Here is a 27,315-nt window from a genome sequence, read left to right as displayed (position 1 = left end):
ACAAAAAATTCACAAAAATCATCATGAGCGTTCACAAACATAACTTACAAAATTCCTGCTAAATCTAAAACATAAAAAGTTAATACATAAAGCTGTGTGTGTGTAAATGAGGTCGTGGTCCTCCTTCACATGGGCACTGTAGCCTGTACAGTATAAATCAGTGTTTATTTTTAAATGTGGCTATTGCTTCCAGTATCCCATTCCAGCATAAATCCCCCCCCCCCAAAAAAAAATCCCTCCTATTTCCTCCATAAATCCCTCTCCCTCAAAAAAAAAAAAAAAAAAAAAAACACTAAAAAGCAATTTACCCTCTACGCATAAATTCCGTCTGAAAGCCAAATTCTCCCTGAACAAAAATCAAAATATTTCCCCTCCCAGCACAAATCTTTGCCACCCAATCCCACCTCCCAGCTCAAATCCCACCCATTATTCCCCCTCCTATTAGGAATGTCCCTCACCCCAAAAAGAAATTCATCCACCTAGCACACATCCTCTTTTTTCTCAAATTCCCCAGCCCAGCACGGATCCCCCCCAATCCCTCCTCCTAGCACAATTTCCCCCCCCCCAATCCCCCCTCCCAGCACAAATTTCCCCCAATATCTCCCCCAAGCACCCCCCCAATACCCCCTCCCAGCACAAATCCCTCCACTGAGCACCAATTCCCCTCCATCTCCCCTCCTGGCACAACCCCCCCCCCAATCCCTCCTCCTCGCACAAATCCCTCCCAATTCCCCCTGCCAGCACAACCCCCCCCAATTCCTCCACAAATTCACAACCACCCCCAAGCACAAAATTTCCCCCCTCTTAGCACCTATCCTCCAGTCCCACTCCTAGCACAATTTCCCCCCACGCAGCACAAATTTCCCCCAATATCTCCACCTAGCAACCCCCCTCCCAACACAAATCGCTCCACTGAGCACCAACTCCCCCCCCATCTCCCCTCATGGCACAACCCCCCATTCCTCCTCCTTGCACTAATCCCTTCCAATTCCCCCTCCCAGAACACCCCCCCCCCCCACAAGCCTTCCACAAATAGCACAAATCCTCCAGTCCTCCAGCTCCTAGAACATTTTCCAACCAATCGCCCCTCACAGCACAAATTTCCCCCAATATCTCCCCCTATCAACCCCCCCAATACCCCCTCCCAGCACAAATCCCTCCACTGAGCACCAATTTCCCCCCCATCTCCCCTCCCAGCACAACCCCCCCAATCCCTCCTCCTCGCACATATCCCTCCCAATTCCCCCTCCCAGCACAACCACCCCCCCCCACAATCCCTCCACAAATACACAACCCCCCTAAGCACAAATGTCCCCCCTCTTAGCACAAATCCTCCAGCTCCACTCCTAGCACAATTTCCCCCCCAATCCCCCCTCCCAGCACAAATTTCCCCAAATATCTCCCCCTAGCAACCCCCCGTCCCCAATACCCCCTTCCAGCACAAATCCCTCCACTGAGCACCAATTCCCCCATCCCTCCTCCCCGCATAAATTCCTCCCAATTCCTCCTCCCAGCACAACCCCCCCCCCCAATCCCTACACAAATTCACAACCCCCCACAAGCAAATATTTCCCCCCTCTTAGCACAAATCCTCCAGCTCCACTCCTAGCTCAAACATTGCCCCCAATCCCCCTTCTGGCTCAAATCCCCCAAACCCTCCTATTTGCACAAATCCCCCCCCCCCCAAATCTCCATTACAATTCCTAGCACAGAGAACTGCCAATCCCTCCTCCTGCACAAACATCCCAGGCATAAATTATTTTCCCACTATTATTCCCCCTCCGTCCTCATTGGGTACAATTTTACCATAAACTCCTGTAAGCTCAACACCCCCCCCCCCCCTCCCCCTCCAATCGACAGGTGGAAACCACTACAAAGCCAGGAGGTGCGCTGTGTTGTACACACACAGTTTGATTACCGCCCCCTAACCACATTTCCTGCTGTCGGGTGATGAGCAGCCTGTGGAGGAGGTAGGGGGCGGTAATCAAACTGTGTGTGTGTGTAGAGTCTGATGCAATGTAAGAGCGATCCTGTCTCCTGTGCTGCATGAACGAGTGTTGTTCTGACAGGAGGGGAGAGCACAACACAGCGCACCTCCTCCCGGATACTTTCCTCTCCACCACTTTTTCAGACTGCTGTCCCTTTGTCCCAGCTCTGGGTGTGGGCGGGGATAAGCTGGTGAGAGGGTGAGAAACGGGCGTTCAGTTGGTGGAGGAAGAAGCACACAATGCATCCTTCTGATCCCCCTCCCCACTGATCCTCCTGCTATCCGGGCCCCCCTGCATGCCGGGGCCCCATACAGAAGTGCCGGTAGTACCCCCCTGATGCCGACCCTGCACATATATACAGTATATATACACTCACTGACCACTTTATTAGGTACAGCTGTTCAATTGCTTGGTAACACAATTTGCTAATCAGCCAATTACATGCCAGCAACTCAATTCATTTAGACGTGGTGAAGATGATTTGCTGAAGTTCAAACCGAGCATCAAAATGGGGAAAAAAGGCAATTTAAGTGACTTTGAACATGGCATGGTTGTTGGTGGCAGATGAGCTGGTCTGAGTATTTCTGGGATTTTTTTTTTTGGATTGGGGTGGGAAAAAGAGAAAATATCCAGTGAGCGGCAGTTGTGTGGAGGAAAATGCCGTGTTGATGTCAGAGGTCAGAGGAGAATGGGCATGTGACGGTGTTCACCGTCACTGGGAGTGAGGGACAGATACTTGGGGGACGCTGAGAGAATGGTTTGGATGGCTTCAGATGGGACAGTAATATTTGTCAGCAATATCTCTCAGGAAATGTATGAAGATGAACGGTTTGACTTTTCAGATCGCTAGAATATTGTAGGAGTGTCTCATAGACCCTTGCTAGATAGTGGGATGGGGTGGGGTTTGTTATTGGTAAGTGCCTGTATTCCATTGTTCTATTGTTTCTGTCTGCCTAAAGATAAACTTATTATGGGATGTATATGTGTATGTGGATTGGCTGCAAAGGGGGAGGGGGATGTCCCACAGTGTATATCTCTTTGTGCATGTGTTTGAATAAACAGTTTGAGTTCTATTTGCCCTCAATCTAGAGTCCTGTCTCTCATTGGGGGAATCTGCTACAAGGGATTGCTATGCTCTTCATACTCCCTTGAATAATCACTAAGCTCTTGTAAGAGCTTGTTCCTGTTCCACTCTCTGGGGAAAGAGAGGTTCACCCACTGGAACCTGGAGCCTTGTTGTAGGTCCAAGGTGGGTAGGAGACAGCAAAACTCCAACCAAGCGGTTCGTGGTTATGGTGTTTGGTGGAGTGCTTGGAGCCCTCCGGAAGCACTAGGAGCATCCATCAACGGAGGTACCCAGTCGGGGTGGCGGTGATCCGTTACAGGGCATACTGGTTCCAGATGATAGAAAGGCAACAGTAACTCAAATACCCACTCGTCACATCCAAGGTATGCAGAATACCATCTCTAAATGCACAACGCATCAAACCTTGAAGCAGATGGGCTACAGCAGCAGAAGACCACATCGGGTGCCACTCCTGTCAGCTAAGAACAGGAAACTGAGGCTACAATTCGCACAAGATCACCAAAATTGGACAATAGAAGATTGCCTGGTCTAATGAGTCTCGATTTCAGCTGTGACATTCAGATGGTGGGGTCAGAGCTTGGCATAAACAACATAAAAGCATGGATCCATCCTGCCTTGTATCAACGGTTCAGACTGGTGGTGTAATGGTGTGGGGGAGGAGGGGGGGGGGGGGTAATGGTTTAGGCTGGTGGTGGTGGTGTAATGGTGTGGGGGAGGAGGGGGGGGTAATGGTTTAGGCTGGTGGTGTAATGGTGTGGGGGAGGAGGGGGGGGGGGGGGGTAACGGTTCAGGCTGGTGGTGGTGGTGGTGTAATTGTGTGGGGGATATTTTCTTGGCACACTTTGACCCCCTTAGTGCCAAATGGGCATTGTCTAAATGCCACGGCCTACCTGAGTATTGTTGCTGACCATGTCCATCCCTTTATGACTACAGTGTCCCCATCTTCTGATGGCTCCTTCCAGCAGGATAATGCACCATGTCACAAAGCTCCAATCATCTCACCACTGGTTTCTTCACCATGACAATGATGTCCCAGTCCTCCAATGGCCTCCACATTCACCACATCTCAGCGCTGTGCCGAGCCCACCCAGTTGCATGACAATAGCGAATTAATATTCGCTATTGCCACACTGATTCTCCTCCTGGCCAATCAGGAAGCAGGTCCTGAGACCCAATTTCCGATTGGCCGAAAGGAGAAGCCATGCTATTGGCCAAGGAGGAGGGAGGAGACGCAGGACAAGTCCAAGGAGGACACTACTGAGCCGTCGCTTCCTGCCCAGGGTGAGTGAGTGACCAGGGGGGGGGGGGGGTTAGGGGTGTGGGCTGGAGCTGGTGTGGTCGGGGGAAGTATGGAGTAGTCTGTCTGCCGCCCCCCCCCAGCCCATGGAGCACCAGCCACCACTGGCTTGTAGTTGCTCCTCATAATTGAGGACTTCCATTCCCCTAATTAGGTTTATTACCTTTCTTTGGACTCTCCCCAGCTCCAGCACATCCCTTCTGAGGATTGTTGATCAGGATTGGACAGAATACTCCAGATGTGGCCGGACCAGAGTTATATAAAGTGGCGATTGGTGACAACTGTAAAGACAGTTGTCACCAAAAATGTTTCCCCTGCAGCTGTTACAACCAGCTGTTGATGAGTGTGCCTACAAACTGCCCACACAGCTTTGAATTCTTAACCACTTGCCGACCGCCGCAAGTACATATACTGCGGCGGTCAGCCCCTCACAGGCAAAGTGACGTATATATACGTCACTAGCCTGTGAGGCTCTGGGGAGCGAGCGCTCCCGCGCGGTCACGGTCCCCCCCGCGCGTGTGACCGGTGGACCCGATGTCCGCCGGTCACTCAGCGATCATCGGGGGAGAAAGGCAGGCGGCTAGTGTAAACAAGCCGCCTGTCATTCTCCCCTGTGTAGAAACAATGATCATACGGTTCTACTATGTAGGACCATTGATCATTGTTCCTACAGCTCAAGCCACAGCCAATCACAGTTAGAATCACGCCCCTAGGGACACACACAGCCCCTCCCTCTCAAATAAAGTTAACCCCTTCACTGCCAGTGTAATTTTACAGTAACAGTGCATATATATAGCACTGATTACTGTAGTAATGTCACTGGTAACCCCAAAAGTGTCAAAAATATCAGTCAAGGGTCCGATCTGTCCGCAATGTCGCAGTACCGCAAAAAAAATCGCAGATTGCCGCCATTACACGTTAAAAAAAAAAACAACAAAAATGACAAAAATCTTTCCCTTTGTTAGTAAACGCGATAACTTTTGCGCAAACCAATCAAAATACGCTTTTTGTGATTTTTTTTACCAAACATATGTAGCATAAAACAAATTGGCCAAAAATGTTAAAAAATTTAGATTTTTACATTTTTTTGGGGGAATTTCATATAAAAAAATGTGAAAAATATTGTTATTTTTGCAAAATTGATGCTTTTTTTTGTTTATAGCACATGATCAAAAAATCACACAGGTGATCAAATACCACCAAAAGAAAGCTCTGTTTGTGGGGAAAAAAGGACGTCAAATTAATTTAGGTACAGCGTCGCACAATCGCGTAATTGTCCATTAAAGTCACGCAGTGCCGAATTGCAAAATACCCCCTGGTCTTTCAGCAGCCAAATCCTCCGGGGCTTAAGTGGTTAACTCACCAAATCCACAATTTGTTTATTCTAAGCCCTGATGAAGGAGGCACTCTTGAGCCTTCGAAATGCATTGGCTGCACATGAATGTTTCGTTTGAACTTTGGAAAATGTAATAATTACTTTTTGACTCCAAATGTTTGGTGTAGTCCATTCTCTGTTTCTTATCAATTGCAGGAAACTTCATCCCCATTGGACAGGAAGTTAAGTGGAAAAGTGATTACAGCGCTATGATGGAGGCCATAGAAAATTCAGAATTGGAACCAAATTTCACAGACTTCCTGGTCCCCATCTTTGTGTACAGGTAAGTGATTCTTGTGTTGGATGAGGCTTCCTTGGAGCACTTTGTTTGCCCAGAATTAGGTGAAGGACTGATCTGATGATGTATTTGATGGTGATACATTTGGAACTGAAGGAAAGAATTGGGTTGGTAGTGTTTAACCTCCCTGGCGGTCTGATTATGTCAGGATTTCTGTGCTAAAAGCGGTACATTGTTTTGCATGGAAATCTTTTGTTTTATATTTTAAAACTCACCTTCCCCTGCGGTCCTCCCCCGCCTTCCTCCAGCCATCCTCCCCCGCCTTCTTCCAGCAATCCTTCCGCTGTCCTCTCGCTGTGTGCTCAGCCAATGCCGGCACCTGTCTTCCAGTCCCCTTCCCTGCGAGCGTTGCGACGCAGGGGGGTGGAACCGGCGGCAAATTCAAAAATTTAAATAAACCAAATGACACAATTGAAAGCTGTGATCCTAACGGATTACACTGTATCATCCCATCTCACCACAGGATTTCACCTGGTGACTTTTCCAGTGCCCTGCCTGTGATTTTCTAGTTCTTTGTGCCTGGGAAATAGAGAACGACCATGGCGTCCAAAAAGCGTTCTTTTTGCACAAAAGCGCTTTTAGACGAACTGGAAAACAGCGACAGAGAAACAGAGTTACTTCAAGAACTGAGCGATAGCGATTGGTGGGAAAATTCATCATCAGATACGGAAAGTGATGACAGCGACGATTCTGATGTCTCTTTCTGGCACATCGCTCCGTTGGAAATTCTGAAGAATCATTTGATAAACTTCCCAAATTCCACAACTATGTGCCAGAAAGAGACATCAGAATCGTCACTGTCGTCACTTTCCGTACCTGATGACCAATTTTCCCTCCAATCACTATTGCTCAGTTCTTCAAGTAACTCCGTTTCGCTGTCACTGTTTTCCAGTTCGTCTAAAAGCGCTTTTGCACACAAAAAAAAAACACCTTTTGGACGCCATGGTCGTTCTCTATTTTCCAGGCACAAAGAACTGGAAAAGCACAGGCAGGGCACTGGAAAAGTCACCAGGTGAAATCCTGTGCTGAAATGGGATGATACAGTGTAATCCGTTAGGAATTGGTAAGCTGAGATAAAAGCAAGACATCGGAGTAAAGTAGAATGTTGGACATAGGGACATGGGAGAACCAAAAAAAAAGGGGGGGGAGAGGGGGTAGAATGGGGGGATGTATCTATAGCCCGTTAATGGTGTCAGTGGGAGAAATGTGAAGGAGGTTTGTAATTGAGCATTTTCCTAAAGGTGCAATAAGAGGTAATTTAGTTCGTAGTATTCTGCAGATTTGTAAAAGACTCGGTATGTCAGAAGTGGTCCCAAGTGGCCCAAGTCAGGTTGTATTTGTCAACTTTATCTTTGGCAATGTGGATCAATTCCTCCATGTCTGCCACTTTGTTTTATTTTATATTCTATTTTATTCTCTTATTTTCTTTACAATTATATTCCTTTTTTTTTTTAGATTCTTTCCCTTTATTTTCTATTTTTTTCTATTCTTTTGATTTATATTCTGTTCTGTTTTAGTCTATGATATTCTATTCTTTTATTTTCTGTTATCTTCTATTCTTTTCTATTCAATTCCTTTATTTTCTATTTTATTCTCTTCTGAAATTCGAATTCGATTAGAAAATTATTCGAACCAGAAGAGTGTTGCTAATGAAGAAATTTTCTATTCAATTCCTTTATTTTCTATTCTATTTTATTCTCTTCTGAAGTTCGAATTCGATTAGAAAATTATTCGAACCAAAAGAGTGTTGCTAATGAAGAAATTTTCTATTCAATTCCTTTATTTTCTATTCTATTTTATTCTCTTCTGAAATTCAAATTAGATTAGAAAATTATTCGAACCAGAAGAGTGTTGCTAATGAAGACATTTTCTATTCAATTCCTTTATTTTCTATTCTATTTTATTCTCTTCTGAAGTTCGAATTCGATTAGAAAATTATTCGAACCAAAAGAGTGTTGCTAATGAAGAAATTTTCTATTCAATTCCTTTATTTTCTATTCTATTTTATTCTCTTCTGAAATTCAAATTAGATTAGAAAACTATTCAAACCAGAAGAGTGTTGCTAATGAAGAAATTTTCTATTCAATTCCTTTATTTTCTATTCTATTTTATTCTCTTCTGAAGTTCGAATTAGATTAGAAAATTATTCGAACCAAAAGAGTGTTGCTAATGAAGAAATTTTCTATTCAATTCCTTTATTTTCTATTCTATTTTATTCTCTTCTGAAGTTCGAATTAGATTAGAAAATTAAATCGAACCAAAAGAGTGTTGCTAATGAAGAAATTTTCTATTCAATTCCTTTATTTTCTATTCTATTTTATTCTCTTCTGAAGTTCGAATTCGATTAGAAAATTATTCGAACCAGAAGAGTGTTGCTAATGAAGACATTTTCTATTCAATTCCTTTATTTTCTATTCTATTTTATTCTCTTCTGAAGTTCGAATTCGATTAGAAAATTATTCGAACCAAAAGAGTGTTGCTAATGAAGAAATGTTCTATTCAATTCCTTTATTTTCTATTCTATTTTATTCTCTTCTGAAGTTCGAATTCGATTAGAAAATTATTCGAACCAGAAGAGTGTTGCTAATGAAGAAATTTTCTATTCAATTCCTTTATTTTCTATTCTATTTTATTCTCTTCTGAAGTTCGAATTCGATTAGAAAATTATTCGAACCAAAAGAGTGTTGCTAATGAAGAAATTTTCTATTCAATTCCTTTATTTTCTATTCTATTTTATTCTCTTCTGAAGTTCGAATTAGATTAGAAAATTAAATCGAACCAAAAGAGTGTTGCTAATGAAGAAATTTTCTATTCAATTCCTTTATTTTCTATTCTATTTTATTCTCTTCTGAAGTTCGAATTAGATTAGAAAATTAAATCGAACCAAAAGAGTGTTGCTAATGAAGAAATTTTCTATTCAATTCCTTTATTTTCTATTCTATTTTATTCTCTTCTGAAATTCAAATTAGATTAGAAAACTATTCAAACCAGAAGAGTGTTGCTAATGAAGAAATTTTCTATTCAATTCCTTTATTTTCTATTCTATTTTATTCTCTTCTGAAGTTCGAATTCGATTAGAAAATTATTCGAACCAAAAGAGTGTTGCTAATGAAGAAATTTTCTATTCAATTCCTTTATTTTCTATTCTATTTTATTCTCTTCTGAAATTCAAATTAGATTAGAAAACTATTCAAACCAGAAGAGTGTTGCTAATGAAGAAATTTTCTATTCAATTCCTTTATTTTCTATTCTATTTTATTCTCTTCTGAAGTTCGAATTCGATTAGAAAATTATTCGAACCAAAAGAGTGTTGCTAATGAAGAAATTTTCTATTCAATTCCTTTATTTTCTATTCTATTTTATTCTCTTCTGAAGTTCGAATTAGATTAGAAAATTATTCGAACCAAAAGAGTGTTGCTAATGAAGAAATTTTCTATTCAATTCCTTTATTTTCTATTCTATTTTATTCTCTTTTGAAGTTCGAATTAGATCAGAAAATTATTCGAACCAGAAGAGTGTTGCTAATGAAGACATTTTCTATTCAATTCCTTTATTTTCTATTCTATTTTTTTCTCTTCTGAAATTCAAATTAGATTAGAAAACTATTCAAACCAGAAGAGTGTTGCTAATGAAGAAATTTTCTTTGTTAAATTTTTGTTCATTTTCACTGTTTACCATTTCTGTATTGTGCTTTTTTCATTCTCAATAAAAACTTTATGGAATAAAAAAAAAAAAAAGAAAAATATTCAAATTCAATTCGAAAATGATTCAGAATCAATTAGAAAACTATCTGAACTCCAATGTCATCCGAAATTTTTATTTATTTTATTTTTTAAAATTTGTTACTATTTTTTAAAATTTGTTACTATTGTAATTCGGAAATTCAGATGTATCGGAATTTATGAATAACTAAAAATGTGTCCAAATTTTGATTTTTTTTGTGGAACGAACTGCACATCTCTAGTGCCCTCCTTCAGTGATGGGACATCTGTATTTTTCCTTGTCACACTTCCTTTTCCCTCCAGTCTTCTTCTGGGTCTGGAGTCTTTGGCAGTCTTGATTGGTCGGCCGGGATGATGTAGCTACCGCGCCTGTTCTTGAAACAGTGACAGACACAATGCCTCCTTAGGAAAATGGCCCCTCCGGATGGATGTGCTTTATGTCTTCATTGCCCTTAGGAACGGGTAACCACGGTCTTGCTGCTCTCAAAGACTTAGGGAGGTCTAACACTGCAACTATACAAAACACACAGAGGGCTGACCGACCTAGTGCATTATCCCGAGACAAATAATGTATTGAATAAAAACACAGTAAATATTGTACTCACAAAGGCAACAGTAAATTGCACATCACAGATCTCTGTAAATTCCATCCAATGCCTCAACATGTATGGGTATAACAGTCACCGAAGACCCCATGAGCTGACGTGTTTCGAGGAATTTCTCTTCTTCAGAGCCATCACTAGAGGTTGCTCTGAAGAAGAGGAATTATTAGAAACGCGTCAGCCAAAGGGGTCTTCAGCATGGTTTTGTATACCGCACCTGTGCATGGGAGATAATTAGGCCCGGCACATGGCCTTTTTTTTTCGTTGTATACTGAGCTGCCCAGGTCCAGCTGTCAGTGTACAATTTATAAAAAAAAAAATTGCGTGCGGCTGGTGCCAGGGGGTCAAGATAACACAGGAAGTGTGCACAAGGCACAGGCAAGATCTGAATTTCTGGGACGATTAACAGGTATTTTTTTGCACTTATAGAACCGAAGACTTTCAATGGTATATGAGCTGGCCCCTCCTTCTGAAATATACGTGAATGGTTGCAGCGCCAGTGAGGAAATACAACCTAGTGAAAAATATTCTAACATATATGCAAAAATGCTGAAATTATAAAATGCTTTCAGTCTTGGGCAAAGAGATATACTGTATCTTTAACAATCCCATCCGAACAGTATATATATACTGTATATATATATATATATATATATACACTATAATACCAAAAGTATTGGGACGCCTGCCTTTACACGCACATGAACTTTATCTCTTAAGGACCGGGCCTATTTCTGATATCAGTTTTTTTTGCTAGAAAACTACTTAGAACCCCCAAACATTATATATATATATATATATATATATATATATATTAGCAGAGACCCTAGAGAATAAAATGGAGATCGTTGCAATATTTTTTTATCACACTGTATTTGCGCAGTGGTCTTCCAAACGCAATTTGTTTGGAAAAAAATTCACTTTTTTTAATTAAAAAAATAATAAAACAGTAAAGTTAGCCCAATTTTTTTCTATAATGTTAAAGATAATGTTACGCCGAGTAAATAGATACGCAACATGTCATGCTTCAAAATTGCGCACGCTGGTGGAATGGCAACAAACATTGGTACTTAAAAATCCCCATAGGCGACATTTTAAAAATGTCTCCAGGTTACCAGCTTAGAGTTACAGAGGAGGCCTAGGGCTCAAATTATTGCTCTCACTGTAACAATCGCGGCGATACCTCACATGTGTGGTTTGAACACCGTGTACATAGGTGGGCGGGACTTGCGTATGCGTTCACTTCTGCGCACGAGCTAACGGGGACAGGGCGTGTTCATTTTTTTTTCCTATTTATTTTATTTATTATTTTTTATGTTTACAAAGTTTTTTTTTTTTTTTTTAAATTTTGATAATTTTTATTCCTATGTACAGTAAACATCCCTTTTAATAGAAATAAGCATGACAGGTCCACTTTATTGTGAGATCTGGGGTCAAAAAGATCTCACACCTCACAACTACACTAAAAAAGAAAAAAAAAATGCTGGAAAAAAAAATTGGCTCTTTAAAAACGATTGCTAGGAGACTACGTTTGACGTTGCTCCGGTCCTCCAAGACCATAGCGTGGAGTGGGGGCCAGTGATTTGGACCAGTGCACAAAGCAAGGACTATAAAGACATAAATGAGCAAGTTTGGCGTGGGGGAACTTGACTGACCTGACCTCAACCCAATAAAACATCTTTGGGATAAATTACAGCAGAGACTGCGAGCCAGGCCTTCTCGTTCAACATCAGTGCCTGACCTCACAAATGCACTTCTGGAAGAATGGTCAAACATTCCCATAGACACTCCTAAACCTTGTGGACAGCCTTCCCAGAAGAGTTGAAGCTGTTATAGATGCAAAGGGTGGGCCAACCCAATATTGAACCCTACGGACTAAGACTGGGATGCCATTAAAGTTTATGTGCGTGTAAAGGCAGGCGTCCCAATACTTTTGGTAGTGTAGTGTACATAATTCTTGTCTTATGTCATACGTGCAAAATATAACTGGAGCAAAACAGGGTGAATACACATAAAATTGTCCAAATCAAATATCTGTATGAGAAACGGTCCAACAAGTTCTCAAATCCCATAACCCATTTCCCGATTTTTTTCGGACAAAAACTGTACTAATTAAACGAAAATCGGACGTTGTGTTCATGTACGATAAACATTTTATAGCCTGCACATACAGTTTTTGTCGTCCGAAAATTCGTAAGCGGCTGTCAAAAGCACTATACTACGATCCGAAAATGGGCAGGTCGTTCGTCGGACTAAATTTTACTTCCGATTTTCTTATCGTGTGTACGGGCCCTAACACTCCGGGAACACTCCGGGATGACAGCCAATCCCCCAAATGACACATATTAAAACTTTATTGATACATCCAATACTGATGTCATTGTGAGACCCCGTCCAATGCGTTACGTCCGCTCGGACATCATCAGGGGCTCCTTCTAAAATGTCTTCAAGTCTGTGCATGTCCATGCATTGTGCCTATAGCACATGTTCCTAGACTCTATAGCCTTTACAATGTGCATCAGTGTAAGCTGCTTTATGCATTAACTAATAAGCCCCCCCCCCCCAACATAAGCATTTAAACTTTATTGATACATCCAATACTGATGTCTTTGTGAGACTCCTTCCAATGCATTACGTCCGCTCGGACATCATCAGGGGCTCCTTCTAAAATGTCTTCAAGTTTGTGCATGTCCATGCATTGTGCCTATAGCACGTGTTCCTAGACTCTATAGCCTTTACAATGTGCAGCAGTGTAAGCTGCTTTATGCATGAACTAATAACCCCCCCCCCAACATAAGCATTTAAACTTTATTGATACATCCAATACTGATGTCTTTGTGAGACTCCGTCCAATGCGTTACGTCCACTCGGACATCATCAGGGGCTCCTTCTAAAATGTCTTCAAGTCTGTGCATATCCATGCATTGTGCCTATAGCACATGTTCCTATACTCTATAGCCTTTACTATGTGCAGAAGTGTATGCTGCTTTATGCATGAAATAATGAGCCCCTCCCCCCCCCAACATAAGCATTTAAACTTTATTGATACATCCAATACTGATGTCTTTGTGAGACTCCATCCAATGCGTTACGTCCGCTCGGACATCATCAGGGGCTCCTTCTAAAATGTCTTCAGGTTTGTGCATGTCCATGCATTGTGCCTATAGCACGTGTTCCTAGACTCTATAGCAGTGGTTCTTAACCTGGGTTCGATCGAACCCCAGGGGTTCGGTGAGTCAGTATCAGGGGTTCGGCGGGGGGCAGCGGGGCAATTTCTCCCCCTGAGAAAATATTACTGATTGTGAGGCCGAGCGCACCCCGGGAAATCAGAGCTGCGGTCAGGACTACTCACAGCCATTACACATAGACACTTGACGCTCTGCCCCCTGTACCTCCCCCAGCAGGTTTCTGCCTATCTCCTGCAGGCTGCTTGCTGCTTGAGTGGGCGGGATGGGGGATGTACCTGACCACGGAGATCGCGCCCGCCTGGAAGAGGGAATTGTGAGCAGCTGAGCAGAGGGAGCCGAGTGAATGTTCCTGGAGGTAGGCTCAGCTAGCTGTACATGGTGGATTCGTTTGCAAGCACCTCTATGCTAAGTCTGCTGTTAGCTGACAAATGGAAATGCATGTCCTTTTCATTTAGCTGGTGTGTGCCCTCCTGATACCCCATGGTATGCCCTCCCAACACCTCCCCCCCAGTGTGTGTCCTCCTGACACCCCATGGTATGCCCTCCCAACACCTCCCCCCAGTGTGTTCCCTCTTGACACCCCATGGTATGTCCTCCCAACCCCCCCAGTGTGTTCCCTCCTGACACCCCATGGTATGCCCTACCAACCCCCCACCCCAGCTGTGCCCCCCTGACACCCCACAGTATGCCCTCCCAACCCCACCCTTGTGTGCCCTCCTGACACCCCATGGTATGCCCCCCCAGTGTGTGCCCTCCTGATACCCCATGGTATGCCTTCCCAACCCCCCCAGCGTGTGCCGTCCTGGCTCCCCCAGTGTGTGCCCTCCCAACCACTGATGTGTGCCCTCCTGACACCCAGTGTGTGGCCTCCTGACTTTCCACTGGTGTGTGCCCTCACTACCCTCCCCCACAGTGTGTGTCCTCCTGACCCTCCCCCCCCCAGTGTATGCCCTTCCAACCCCCTGATGCGTGCCCTCATAACCCCCCGGTGTGTGTGCCCTCCTGACCCCCCCCCCCAGTGTGTGCCCTCCTGACCCTCCCCTGGTGTGTGCCCTCCCAGCCTCCTGGTGTGTGGCTTTACTTATCCCTGTACACTGTCCTATCTTCTGTCCTGTCAACTCCTGTCCTCTTCCCTATTCTCTGTACACCGTCCTACAGCCTACTGACCATTCTATCCTGCCCTACAATCAACTGACCCCTATACACTGCCCTACATGCTACTGGCCTCTGTACACTGCCCTACATCCTACTGACCTTTCTACACCGCCCTACAGCCTACTGACCTCTGTACGCTGCCCTACAGCCTACTGACCTCTGTACGCTGCCCTACACCCTACTGACCTCTGTACGCTGCCCTTCATCCTACTGACCTCTGTACGCTGCGATACATACTACTGACCTCTGTACATTTTACTTTGTATGATACGTTTAATTCAGTTCTGTAAACAACACCTTTTTTTTCTGGCAGTGCCCCTCACGAGACTAGACTCATAAAATCATATTTTATTTTTCCAATTAAAAAGGGTTCGGTGAATGCGCATATGAAGCTGGTGGGGTTCAGTACCTCCAACAAGGTTAAGAACCACTGCTCTATAGCCTTTACAATGTGCATCAGTGTAAGCTGCTTTATACATAAACTAATAAGCCCCCCCAACATAAGCATTTAAACTTTATTGATACATCCAATACTGATGTCTTCGTGAGACCCCATCCAATGCGTTACGTCCACTCGGACATCATCAGGGGCTCCTTCTAAAATGTCTTCAAGTCTGTGCATGTCCATGCATTGTGCCTATAGCACATGTTCCTAGACTCTATAGCCTTTACAATGTGCAGCAGTGTAAGCTGCTTTATGCAGGAAATAATAAGCCCCCCCCCCAACATAAGCAACCCCCCCCACACACACACACACTCTCACACACAAAACAAAGCAGCTTTTTTTTAAATAACTTACTTTCACTCAAATTAAATATGCACATTATTGCATATGTACACAGCTGAAAAGGGGCCTTAAAATGTCGTATCCATTGTACATTGATATATATGGTGTTCTTCTATCTCTCTTATCTAGTTCCACAAAGTCGATAAGCCCTACAGAAATGGAAGACGTGAGAAAATTTTTGGACAACTGTGTGAAAATGACAGGTAACTTAATCCTGTGTGAAGATCTTTTTTTTTTTTTGGGGACACCATTCTCTCTTCCCTTTCCTTTTATTGGCATTCTTGTTACATCAGTGCCACCATCTCTTTGGCTCTTTTGAAGTAATAAAGCTTGCTGGTCAAGTGCTCTGGCTTGTTGGAGAGACTAAGGCCTTGTGCTCCCTGTCCCTCCATTTGTTCCACTAGATTGTGACCTGGTGGTCATGGATCTACAACCCACACTAAATCATTAGCTGCCACTTTTCTCCATTCATACAGTCTTTTCATTTTTAAGTTGGTTTGTTATCTTGTGTAGCTATCACGTACCTGGAGATGAGCCTGATACTGTGAGGGAGGCCTCTCTTGCGCCTCCGACTCGGGACCCCTGGTAGTGCAGACAGGGGGCACCGGAGTATAGAGTAGCACGAGCGCCTGGAGGTTTGCTTGAAGCGGACGATGGCCACTGGTGATGGTCGCCAGGGAAGTCCGGTGAGCAGGGTGATAAGCAGGCAGCAGGTGCTGGAAGCAGGAGTTCCTGGGTAACAGGAGGAGCCTGATGAGTCTCCTGGGCAGGATGGACAGATCTGGGAATGACAGAAGCGTGGTAAGATAAGCCGGGTCAGAAGCCAATCGGTAACGTAGAAGCCAGTAGGAGAAGACAGGAAGAGAGGTCACAGGACAAGCCAAGGTCGGTACAGGCGGAGAGCAGAGAATCGTCAGGACAAGCCGGGTCTGGAACTAGGAACAAGATGCAGGTTAACAGGTAACAGGTATCCAAGGCTGAAGACAAAGCAGCACTAGAGCAGTGTAAGGGCTGGGTTTAAATAGTCCCTTTGGCGCCAATGTCTAAAGCACGTTGCGCATTCGCGAACGTGCGTGCGCGGTTGCGCGAGTTGGCGCATGCTCATTGGCGATTGTCAGGTTTCTGACGGGAACACGTCTTTGCACAGCAAACGTTCTCTTACAGTAGCGCTACCCCCGCAGGAGCCGCTGGTGAATGAGATATCTACTACCCTGCACAACCAGGCACACACATTTTCCACAGCATGCTGTAGTCAGAAATCAGTCCTTACAGCTTTGTTTTTTTATTAGGGGAATTAAACTTGGATAGGGTTGAGGGTATTATGGGATGCCCACTTGATCAAAATTCAGAACCTTTCAGAGACATGAGCTATATACAGCCTATATATACACTTCTACCTCCAGCACAATCTTGCTTGTAGAACAACAACTCCCAGAAACAGCTGGCACCGTATGGATGGACTGATAATAGCACAATCAGTCCTGTAGCAAATGCCCTTTGCATGCAGGGACTGCAGGCCCCTATGGTAGTGTAGCAAACAGAAGTCCCAGTGCTCAGGTGTCCTTCTCCTGTGGCTACTGATCCAAGTACCATCTCTTCAGGCACTGCCAGTCCTCCTGGCTGCTGCTGCCACTTTCACTAGCCCTCCTGGCTAAGACTCTCCCAGACTGACTCTGCATCCATCCCAGACTGCTTGTATCCAGTCCTCTCAGGTATGCCTCTCAGTCCTCTGACTGTCACACTCACCAGTCCTCCTGGCTGTTCTTCCTTCCTGGAGATTTGCACGGCAGTGTTCTTCTGCTGTCCTCAACCTTGCTCCTGTGTCGCCTGGTCAGAACACCTCTGTGTGTCGTGAAGAGGGTCCCTTCCACACCCGAGCCCCAGCCCAAGGTAATCCCCCCTAGACAAGAGGGCACCCACAAGGGCCACCGACAGCCTAACACTCCATCTCCATCTTCCACTTGAAGTCATACTAGCCTCCTTGAGTCACTCCCCTGACCAGATAGAAATATTTACACTTCTAGCACACTAGAGGGTGCTACACTTGAATCTCTATGATGGAATAATCCTGCTTGGACTTTAGAACTATTGATTGGTCTCTCAAATTTCCAAGGCCGCATATACTTGTACTTCGCCTTAATTATAATTAACCTTAGAGACAGCCATACCTCTTCCTTTACATAGCATGTCCCTGAAGGTAGTGGTGGTGGGGGGGGGGGGGGGGGGGGCACATTGTCAATATTAGGGAAGTACGGGCATTTTCTTGGCTATCTGATAAGTGAATGGGACCAACTAAACCATAAACCATAACAAAGAGTGTATATAATCAAACTTCTGATCTTAACTAAAGGCAAAACGGATTTTTTCTTTTTTTTTTTTGTTTTGGATAGAGTGGAGAAGGATTAGAACATCTGCCAGTTTTTATTGATGTCTGTGTCCCTGTTATGGAGATTTACCCTCTCAATTTGTCCTGTTTACCATTATCATTGAAAGTGAAAGTAAAAGAAAATCCCAAATTTTGGGTTGTCCCCAGAAAATGAATAGAGGGGAAATCTTCCAATGTGGACACTGGTTCTGGTAACCTGGGGGTCCCCAAGAAATTTCCTTAATTTGCAGGGATTTTCTCTTATTTTGGCTAAGGGAGAGGAAGTGAAGGTAAATCTCCCTAATGGGACAAAGATAAATCTTTTATGGGATATAACCCTCCCTTCTCTATCCAAAATGAAAAACAAGTTTTGCCTATAGTTCAACTTTATTGGGATTAACTTGAAAAAGTAAATAAATTAATAAAAAATATCTAAAAATACTTTGGCGTTCAAGGTAAAAAAAAGGCATAGTATTTTAGGCCTCGCTTAACCGTATGTAACATTTCCAGCATCTGATTGGCCACTTTATCTGACAGACACTAGTAGATGGGAGTACTACAGACAGCTGTGGTAGGGAGGAAAATACTAAACACTAAAACTTTGAGTTGCTCACTGCATTCTCTTCTTCAGGTATCGTTCCTATCGTTGTCCTCACCTTCAAAACACAAGGAGATTACCTGGAAATTGAGAAACAATTTAGATTTATGGGGGCAGAGATGGTAATGGCCATTGAGAATTACAGAAAGGATAGCAAAATAAAAACACTGGGAAGAACCACCGACATCCTAATGGTGATAGACAACGCCTTAAGGAACGTCAGATTCCGCCTGGAACAGCCAAGAAACCCAAGAAGAGAACGGATAGAGAGGAAGAAATTTTTACTCAACTACGCCAATCACATTGGCCTTCATCAAGAGAGAGAAAAGCTTAAGAGAGCAAAGGGGGAAAAAAAACAGCAGGAAGAGGAACACTCAGGGAAAATGTGTACAATATTGTAACATTTCAGCTGTATTTGGATCTGAAGGAATGTTTGAAAAGGATACTATCTTAAAAGCAAAAAAAAAAGATATAAAATTCAGGCACAGAGAGGTTCTTATATCTAAAAAAGCTACACGAAAAGCCCTGTTGTGTTCAAATTTTGGGCCATTCTGACAAGCAAACCCCTGACACTTCTCCATAGTGTCAAAGTTTGCCCACATCTTTCTGGCCCTTGCACATTCCTACTGGCCAGCGAGGAAGCCCATCGTAGGGATAAGTCAAATGAATGTAGGGAAAGTGGGGTCTAGAGGCTTGAGAAATGTCCCAGCTTTGTCTATCAGAACAGCCTAAGTTCAGGTGCAAATATGTTTCTTTTGATTTAAAAACTTATTTTTTCGTTAAGGCTTCATTCACACCTTGGAGGGTGCACTTTTTTTGCATGTTCGCGCATTTTAAAAATCATACTGTACCAAAACATGTTTGTACTGTAGTACCATGCAATTTGGCATGTACAAACACATATGCGTTGGCAAGATCCCTGGGGGTGCCATGAAAAATTGAAAGCACCGCCATGCATCTGCAAAAGGGCAGTGCACATGTGTGAATGGACCCTAAATGTTGAAATACAGTCTATAACCAGTTCCAGGTCCTCTGGCATCCATATCAAGAATGCAAAAGTGCAACCTGATTCCAGCACTTTAATTCAGTGCTACTAAAAACATTGAATGAGGTAATATAAAAAAACAAGGCAAACTACAATTTTAATTACAAATTTTAGGCTACAAATACGTTGACCTGTCAATTTTATTCTGCAATTTGTCCCTATTATAAAGGTGTTAGAATTCTGTTTCTACAATTTTACCTACTATTTTTCCTTTTGTGGTGGTGCCAGGTGGTCTCAATGTATGCCTGGCTAACCTCACTGGGTTAAATGTTTCCGTCCTTTAATAGAAATTATGGCAGCTGAACATTTTTTTTTTTTTTGCTTTTACTCGATGTATCCTCTTGTGTTGCAGTTTGGAAACACTCTGTAAGTACTATATATGAACCTGCTTTTTGTAATATATGATGCCTGTATATACTGTATGTTCTAATATGCTGTGAATATTATCAAATCTTTACTAGCTGCAGCTGCAGAGCTATCCCTGAAGAAGGAGGTAATTTACTCTGAAACGTGCCGCATATAGGTTTGGGCCAAACACTCCCCTGTTCGGTTCGAACCAGAACACAGGGAACAGGGGAAAAGTTTGTTCAAACAATCAAACTTTATTAAAGTCTATGGGACTCGAACCTGAAAAATAAAAAGTCCTAATTTTAAAGGCTTAAATGCATCATTTTTACAGGAACAGTGATTTACTGATTTTAATGATGCTTAAATTGAAACAATAAAAATTAAAAATTCCTTTAAATATCGTGCCTGGGGGGGGGGGGTCCCCTTAATGTGCCAGTGAAGTGGCACATTTGTGTGATGTATGTAGCTTGCTGCAGCAATACTGACATTTCTAAAGGAAAAAATTTCATTTAAATTTGCTCGCGCCTGTAATGAATTGTGGGATCCCGGCAATACAGATAAAATAAAAGGAAAAAACAGCGTAGGGTCCCCCCCAGTCCTTTCGGGTCAAGTATAGATTTGGATCTGGTACGCCAAAATTATAAACGAGCCCTACTGTTAAAAATTAGATACAAAATTCAAATCGCATGTACTTTTCATACAGGTGCAGAATAATTGGGCCTTTGGTGTTGATGGTGCCTGAGCACTGTAACACCTCACAGTTACTATTGCTGGGTGCAGGAATGAGCCCTGCTGTTACAAATGTGATACAACATTCAAATCACATGTATTTGTCATACAGGTGCAAAAAAATTGGGCCTTGAGTGCTGGTGGTGCCCTAAACCAAAAACCTTGTTGGAAGCTAGCATAATCAAGATTCAGGAATACAATAGGCAGCATAGGCAGTCTTCAAGGGATGCCAGACCCCTAGCAAATTGAATCAGTTATATCAGCATCAGGGGCTTGATAGCTGCTGTTGATCCAGGACTGATTCATTTTGATAAATGTCAGCTGGTCAACAGACTGTGGACAGACACACACTTTTTTCCATCACAAAACCTCCAGCAGCACTGAATGTTCGTTCGTAAAGCCCGCTGGAAGCAGGACAGGCCAGTAGCTTGAATGCATATTGAGCAAGGTCTGGCCAGTGGTCCATCCTCAGAACCCAGTAACCCAGTGGATGCTCAGTTGGAAAGGTGTCCATGTCTGCTTTTGCCCCTAGATAATCCTGCACCAGTGGTTGCTTAAACCTAATTTGCCCTGGGCTAAAGAATTGTTTAAAGGCATCGGTCAGCTGGCCGCCTTCTCCAACTCTCCTCCTTTGGCTGAACGATGGCTCAGAAACATGTCCAGAGAACGTTAACCTCCCAGTGTCTGGAAAGGTGTTACATAAATTTTTCTTCAAGGTGTCCTCAAGGTGTTTCGTCCTCTGCTTCCTTTGTGAAGGCAGGATGAGCTCTGGAATTTTACCCTTGTAACGTGGTTCAAGAAGGGTTGCCAACCAGTAATAATCCCTCTCCTTGATACCACGGATGCTCTGTTCCTTTTGCAGGATTTGCAGAATCAGGGAGCCAATGCAATGTAAGTTTGTGGAGGCCTGCGATTCTGAGTCCTCTGGGTCACTAAGGATGACATTGTCTCGAACAACCTCTCCTCAGCCACGTACAACTCCTGGGATTTCTGGGCAATGACAACCTTCCCTTGAAGACTGTTGTATGCTATCCTCTACATCTATGCTGCCACAATCCTCCTCCTCCTGTGTGTTTTGTGGCCCCACAGGAATGATATCTGCATAAAGGGGGCCTTGTGAGGAAAGGAAGTCCACCTCTTCCTTCCGCTGTTCTGTCTCAAGAGCCCTGTCCACGATTCCACGAAGTGTGTGCTCCAGCAGGAAGACTAGAGGGATAGTGTCACTGATGCATGTTCAGTTCCACCACATACCTGATATCCTGCACCCTGCTGTATATCTCTTCGTAGGTATCCTATATACTCAAATGGAAGCTAGAGACAAGTATACAAGATTCCTGCTTCTTATTCCTAAAACAATAATAAGCAAATATCCATCAACTGAAAACGTGATCCCTTATGGGGAGAGCAAAGGACAGAGCAAAGTAACCCACTAATGGGTCGATGAAAAATCTGACAAAAGAGCTTACATAATTTTTTACATCCAGATGATCACTATTTAAAAAACATACAAAAGGGTGTGTGTAGAGCGTATTGTCCCTCTCTTTTTCAACGTATATATATATATATATATATATATATATATATATATATATATGATACCTACGAAGAGATATACAGCAGGGTGCAGGATATCAGGTATGTGGTGGAACTGGGGGGGCATGGGGTGGTGTTTCGGGGAGCTTTTCTCTTAGCCACCTCCAGGAAAGAATCACAGACGCATAAAAAAAATTTTCTGTATAGAATGTACAAAGTTCATCAAGCTTATACTATGTTATACTTTTTCAGGAGTTGAATCAGAATCCCTGATGAAGATTTATATGTCATTTATCACACATGTATCGAAACGCGTAGGATTATGTACCACTCCTTTAAGGAATACTGTGTTTGTATGATGTATCGTTACAATGTAATGAATGAGCCATCATTCTGTATGGCCATAATATCTTGTACCAAAGTATGAATATCAATGATTTCGGTTTTCAATAAAATATTTTAGAATAACAATATTGGTTATCCATAATATAACCTACTGTTTTTTTACATTTTTAACTGCCCTTTTGGGGGGCTTTGATGAAATATCATGGCTCTGAATAGACCCCAGATGTTTCACTTTTGAGACACTATGCGGTTTGGTGCATGTGAAAATGCATGTGTTAGTAGATGTGTAGAGGTGTGGGGTGCCATTAACAATTATTGGCACTGCCACTCATCTAATAACGGACAGTGCGTTTCTGTGTATGTGTCAGGAAAGCCACACTTTTGTGGCTGACATGCAATTATGTGAACCCATCCTTATAGTGGGCTCACACTGGTGCACTGCAGGTTGGCCACAGTGTGGTTGTATGTGCGGTTTACCTGGGTTTTAGGTGTGCTTCCATCGAATTCTATTACACAGTGCATTTTCTGAAACAACATGAAAGATGCAGCATGCAGGGTTTGCAGCACACCAGTTATTAGGGATAAGAAAGAGTGAATAAATGGGGGGGGGGGGCAAGTAAGACTACGTGGTAAAGAAGGGCAGAGTGAAGGGCTGTACACAGGGGCGTAACTACATGGGTTGCAATTGCAACCGGGCCCCATACTCCAGGGGGCCCATTGTGGCTCCGCTGTACACCTGGATAGGAGGGGTGGCGGGGGGCAGCATGTAGAGAAGATGCAGCATGCAGGGTTTCAGATGCAGCATGCAGGGATTCCAGCACACCAGTTATTAGGGATAAGAAAGGGTGAATAAATGGGGGGGGGGAGTAGTAAGAATATGTGGTAATGAAGAGCAGAGTGAAGGGCTGTACACAGGGGCGTAACTACAGGGGTTGCAATTGCAACTGGGTCCTATGCTCCAGGGGGCCTGTGCGGCTCCCCTGTACACCTGGATAGGAGGGGCGGTGGGGGCAGCATGTAGAGAAATCACTGTCCTCTTTTTTCCTCCTGTAGCTGCAGGAGGAAAATGGAGGAGATTGGTTCCTACTTGGTATCCAGTTCACTTGTGTTCTGCTGTCTCTGGGCCCTTGTGTGCTCCCCTGGTCCCCCCCCCCCCCCCCACTGTGCTCCCTTCCCTCTCCTGCCGGCTGCTGCAGGGGATGTGTCACAATAGAGAACCAGGAAGGGGTCGTTAAATATGTAATTTACCAGCTCCTTCCTTTTCTGAATGGACAGAGTAATAGTCAGTGACATTGTAAAAAAATAATATGATAAAAAATAATACAGTTAAAACACCAAAAAATAAAAGCTACTGACACCAGTGAGTGAACTTCTAGGATCACAAAGGTCACACTTGCAACCGGGCCCTGGCATTCCACTACCGTGCGGAGGCCCCAAGATGGCAGGAAGGGGCCCACTGCAGAACTTGTGAAAGGGTCCGTAATGAGAGTAAAGGGCCCCAGGATGAGTGGGAAGAGCCCCAGGCTTTAAGGGAAGGGAAGGGAAGGCCAGGGGTCTGGGGGGGCCCTTCATGGTTTCTTGCACCGGGGCCCTGAGTGTTCTAGTTACGCCTCTGAAGCAGGCTAAGGACATGTGTTACTGGAATCCTGTCCTGTGGTTTGATGAGACCATGATAAACATATTTAGTTCAGATGGTGTCAAGTGTGTGTGGCGGAAACCAGGTGAGGAGTACAAAGACAAGTGTGTCTTGCCTACAGTCAAGCATGGTAGTGGGAGTGTCATGGTTCAGGACTGCATGAGTGATGCTGGCACTGGGGAGCTACAGATTATTGAGGGAACCATGAATGCCAACATGTACTGTGACATACTGAAGCAGAGCATGATCCCCTCCCTTCAGAGACTGGGCCGCAGGCCAGTATTCCAACACGATAACGACATCAAACATACCTCCAAGACGACCACTGCCTTGCTAAAGAAGCTTAGAGTAAGGTGATTGGGTGGCCAAGAATGTCTCCAGACCTAAACCCTATCGAGCATCTGTGGGGCATCCTCAAAGGGAAGGTGGAGGAGCGCAAGGTCTCTAACATCCACCAGCTCCGTGATGTTGTCATGGAGCAGTGGAAGAGGACTCCAGAGGCAACCTGTAAACGTCTGGTGAACTCCATGCTCAAGAGGGTTAAGGCAGTGCTGGAAAATAATGGTGGCCACACATAAAATTGACACTTTAGGCCTAAGTTGGACATTGTCACTTAGGGGTGTACTCACTTTTGTTGCCAGCGGTTTAGACATTAATGGCTGTGTGTTGAGTTATTTTGAGAGGGCAGCAAATTTACACTGTTATACAAGCTGTACACTCACTACTTTACATTGTAGCAAAGTGTCATTTCTCCAGTGTTGTCACATGAAAAGATAGAATAAAATATTTACAAAAATGTGAAGGGTGTACTCACTTTTGTGAGATACTATATATAGATATCATTATATGGTCTATACTGACATGACCAATAGTTACTGAATGGCCTAATATATACTCAAGTGCTATATATATATATATATACAGAGATGTGTAGTAACGAAGTAGAACTACTTAAGTACTGTACTTAAGTACCGAAATGCGGTATCTGTACTTTCCTAGAGTAGAATTTTTTTCTCCTACTTCCACTTTTACTTCACTACATTTTTTCGATGATTTCGATACTTCTACTACGATATTTTTTTTTGTGCTGCATAGTTACTCGTTACTTTTAAAAAAATTACCACTGCCAGAACAGTAGATGGCAGGTTGCATAAAGCTCAAAAAAATGTGTATAATGTCATTTGTAAATCAGCGCATACGAAAATAAAGGCTGTGTATAATAAAAGCTTCTATACCAAATCTTTCCAATAGAAAGAAAATATGAAACAAACAAATAAATGGTGCTACAGCGCTTAAAGTGCATCAAGAAACTACTAACAAACACAGGTTAATCATTTGAATAAATCATTTGAAATAATAAAAAACAATATGATGTTCAAACTTTTGACTTCTTTCTTTAATAACTACATAACACAGTACTTGTACTTTTACTTTCAGTACTTGAGTAGAATTTTTTTTTCAAAACTACTGGTACTTTTTACTTTTAGTACTTAAGTAGCAAATTTTTTGAAAAAACTACTTGCAATACTTAAGTAAAAAAAATGTTGAATACTTTAGTACTTCTACTTAAGTAACTTTTTCTGCGAGCACTTCCACTTCTACTCAAGTCACTTTTTGATCGAGCACTTGTACTTTTACTCAAGTAGAAATTTCGAGTACTTTATACAAGTCTGTATATATATATATATATATATATATATAGAGAGAGAGAGAGAGAGAGAGAGAGAGAGAGAAAAGAAAGAGAGAGAGAGATCAATGTATGGTCTATACTGAACTGACTGATAGATACTCAATTGCCCTATATATAGACTGAGATCAATATAGGGTATACTGAACTGACCGATAGATACTGAATAGCCTGATATCTAATCAATTGTCCTATATATAGATAGAGATTAATATAGTGTATACTGAACTGACCGATAGATACTCAATGGCCTGATATCTAATCAATTGTCCTTTATATAGATAGAGATTTTTATGGATAGAGATCAATATAGGGTATCTCGCCCGCACAGTCACACTAGATGTTGCGGCTGTGCGAGCAGCCTTTATATAGTGTGGGAGTGGGGCGTGTACTTAGCCCCTGAGCAATGATTGGCAGCCTGCCTTTGTCCAATCATGGCAGAGATGATTTGATTGGCCAAAGCATGGAGGTCAGGGTGCATGCTTTGGCCAATCACATAATGCTCTGCACGTGCTGCGTGCAGTGCATTATGGATTCGGGCGCTCAAATTTCCCGTGAAGAAGCACATTTGTTCTTCATTCGATGAATGAGTGAACAGCCAATGTTCGATTAGAACTTGTTTGACTTGAACTCGAAGCTCATCCCTAGTAATCGGTAACTAGCTTTTACTGCAATCTCCTCCTCACACAGGATCAGTATGTGAGGAGGAGAACACGGTAACAGCTAGTTACTGCGCTTTTTGTTGACATTCTGTGACCGGCTGTGATTGGACACAGCTGGTCACGTGATAAAGAGCCAATTTCATGGGCTCTTTACCCTGATTGGGGATGGACTGTGTCAGATTGACACTCTCCATCCCAGATCACAAATCTGTGCGCCCCTGGGGGCACGCAAAAGCGTCATGCACGAGGACAGCGCATCTGTCTGGCTGTGATTGGACACAGCCGGTCACGTGTAAAGAGCCAATTTTTTATTGGCTCTTTACCCTGATCGGGGATGGGCTGTGTCCCGAGGGAGACGCGGCATTCCGGATCGCCCGCTGCGCGTCCCTGGGGGCACGAGAGAGTGGCAAGAACAGCCGGACGTCATCTCACGTCCGCCCGGAGGGACAAAGTGTTCCTGCTGGAGTCATTTTATAATGTGCCGGTAGGGAAGTGGTTAATAAATAATTTGTCAAAAACTGTCTTGTGAAATTATTACTTTTGTACACTTTTTTGGGGAATGGGTAGGGGTAGTATGTACCATTCACATATGGGGGGGGGGTTGGGATCTCGGGCCCCTTTGTTAACGAGAGCTTCAGGATTCCCTTAAGGCCCCGACAACCGCAGCCCAGGGTTGTTGGGAAGAGGCCCTTGTCCCCATCAACATGGGGACAAGGTGCTTTGGTGTGGGGGGCACAGCCCCCCTGCCCCAAAGCACCCACCCCCCAAGTTGAGGGCATGTGGCCTGGTATGGTTCAGGAGGGGGGGGGGGCGCTCGCTCGTCCCCCTCTTTCCTGACCTGCCAGGCTGCATGCCCGGATAAGGGACT

General features: G+C 43.5%; 1 protein-coding gene across 1 annotated transcript in view; it reads left to right on the top strand.

Annotated features, from left to right (window-relative positions):
• LOC309558406 (uncharacterized protein) overlaps window positions 1-27,315 on the top strand; it is a gene marked incomplete at both ends in the record, with an annotated part of 107,411 nt that overhangs the window by 10,637 nt on the left and 69,459 nt on the right. Inside the window, 2 exons of the mRNA XM_082261480.1 lie at window positions 5,904-6,030; window positions 15,629-15,702. Coding sequence (XP_082117606.1) covers window positions 5,904-6,030; window positions 15,629-15,702 — 201 coding nt within the window. The remainder of the gene's footprint in view (window positions 1-5,903; window positions 6,031-15,628; window positions 15,703-27,315) is intronic.

The sequence above is a fragment of the Pelophylax lessonae genome (assembly GCF_965119305.1).
Source record: "Pelophylax lessonae genome assembly, chromosome: 6".
In the NCBI taxonomy this organism is placed as follows: domain Eukaryota; kingdom Metazoa; phylum Chordata; class Amphibia; order Anura; family Ranidae; genus Pelophylax; species Pelophylax lessonae.
The sequence above is the reverse complement of the archived record's forward strand: the minus strand, read 5'-3'. Positions and strand labels throughout refer to the sequence as shown.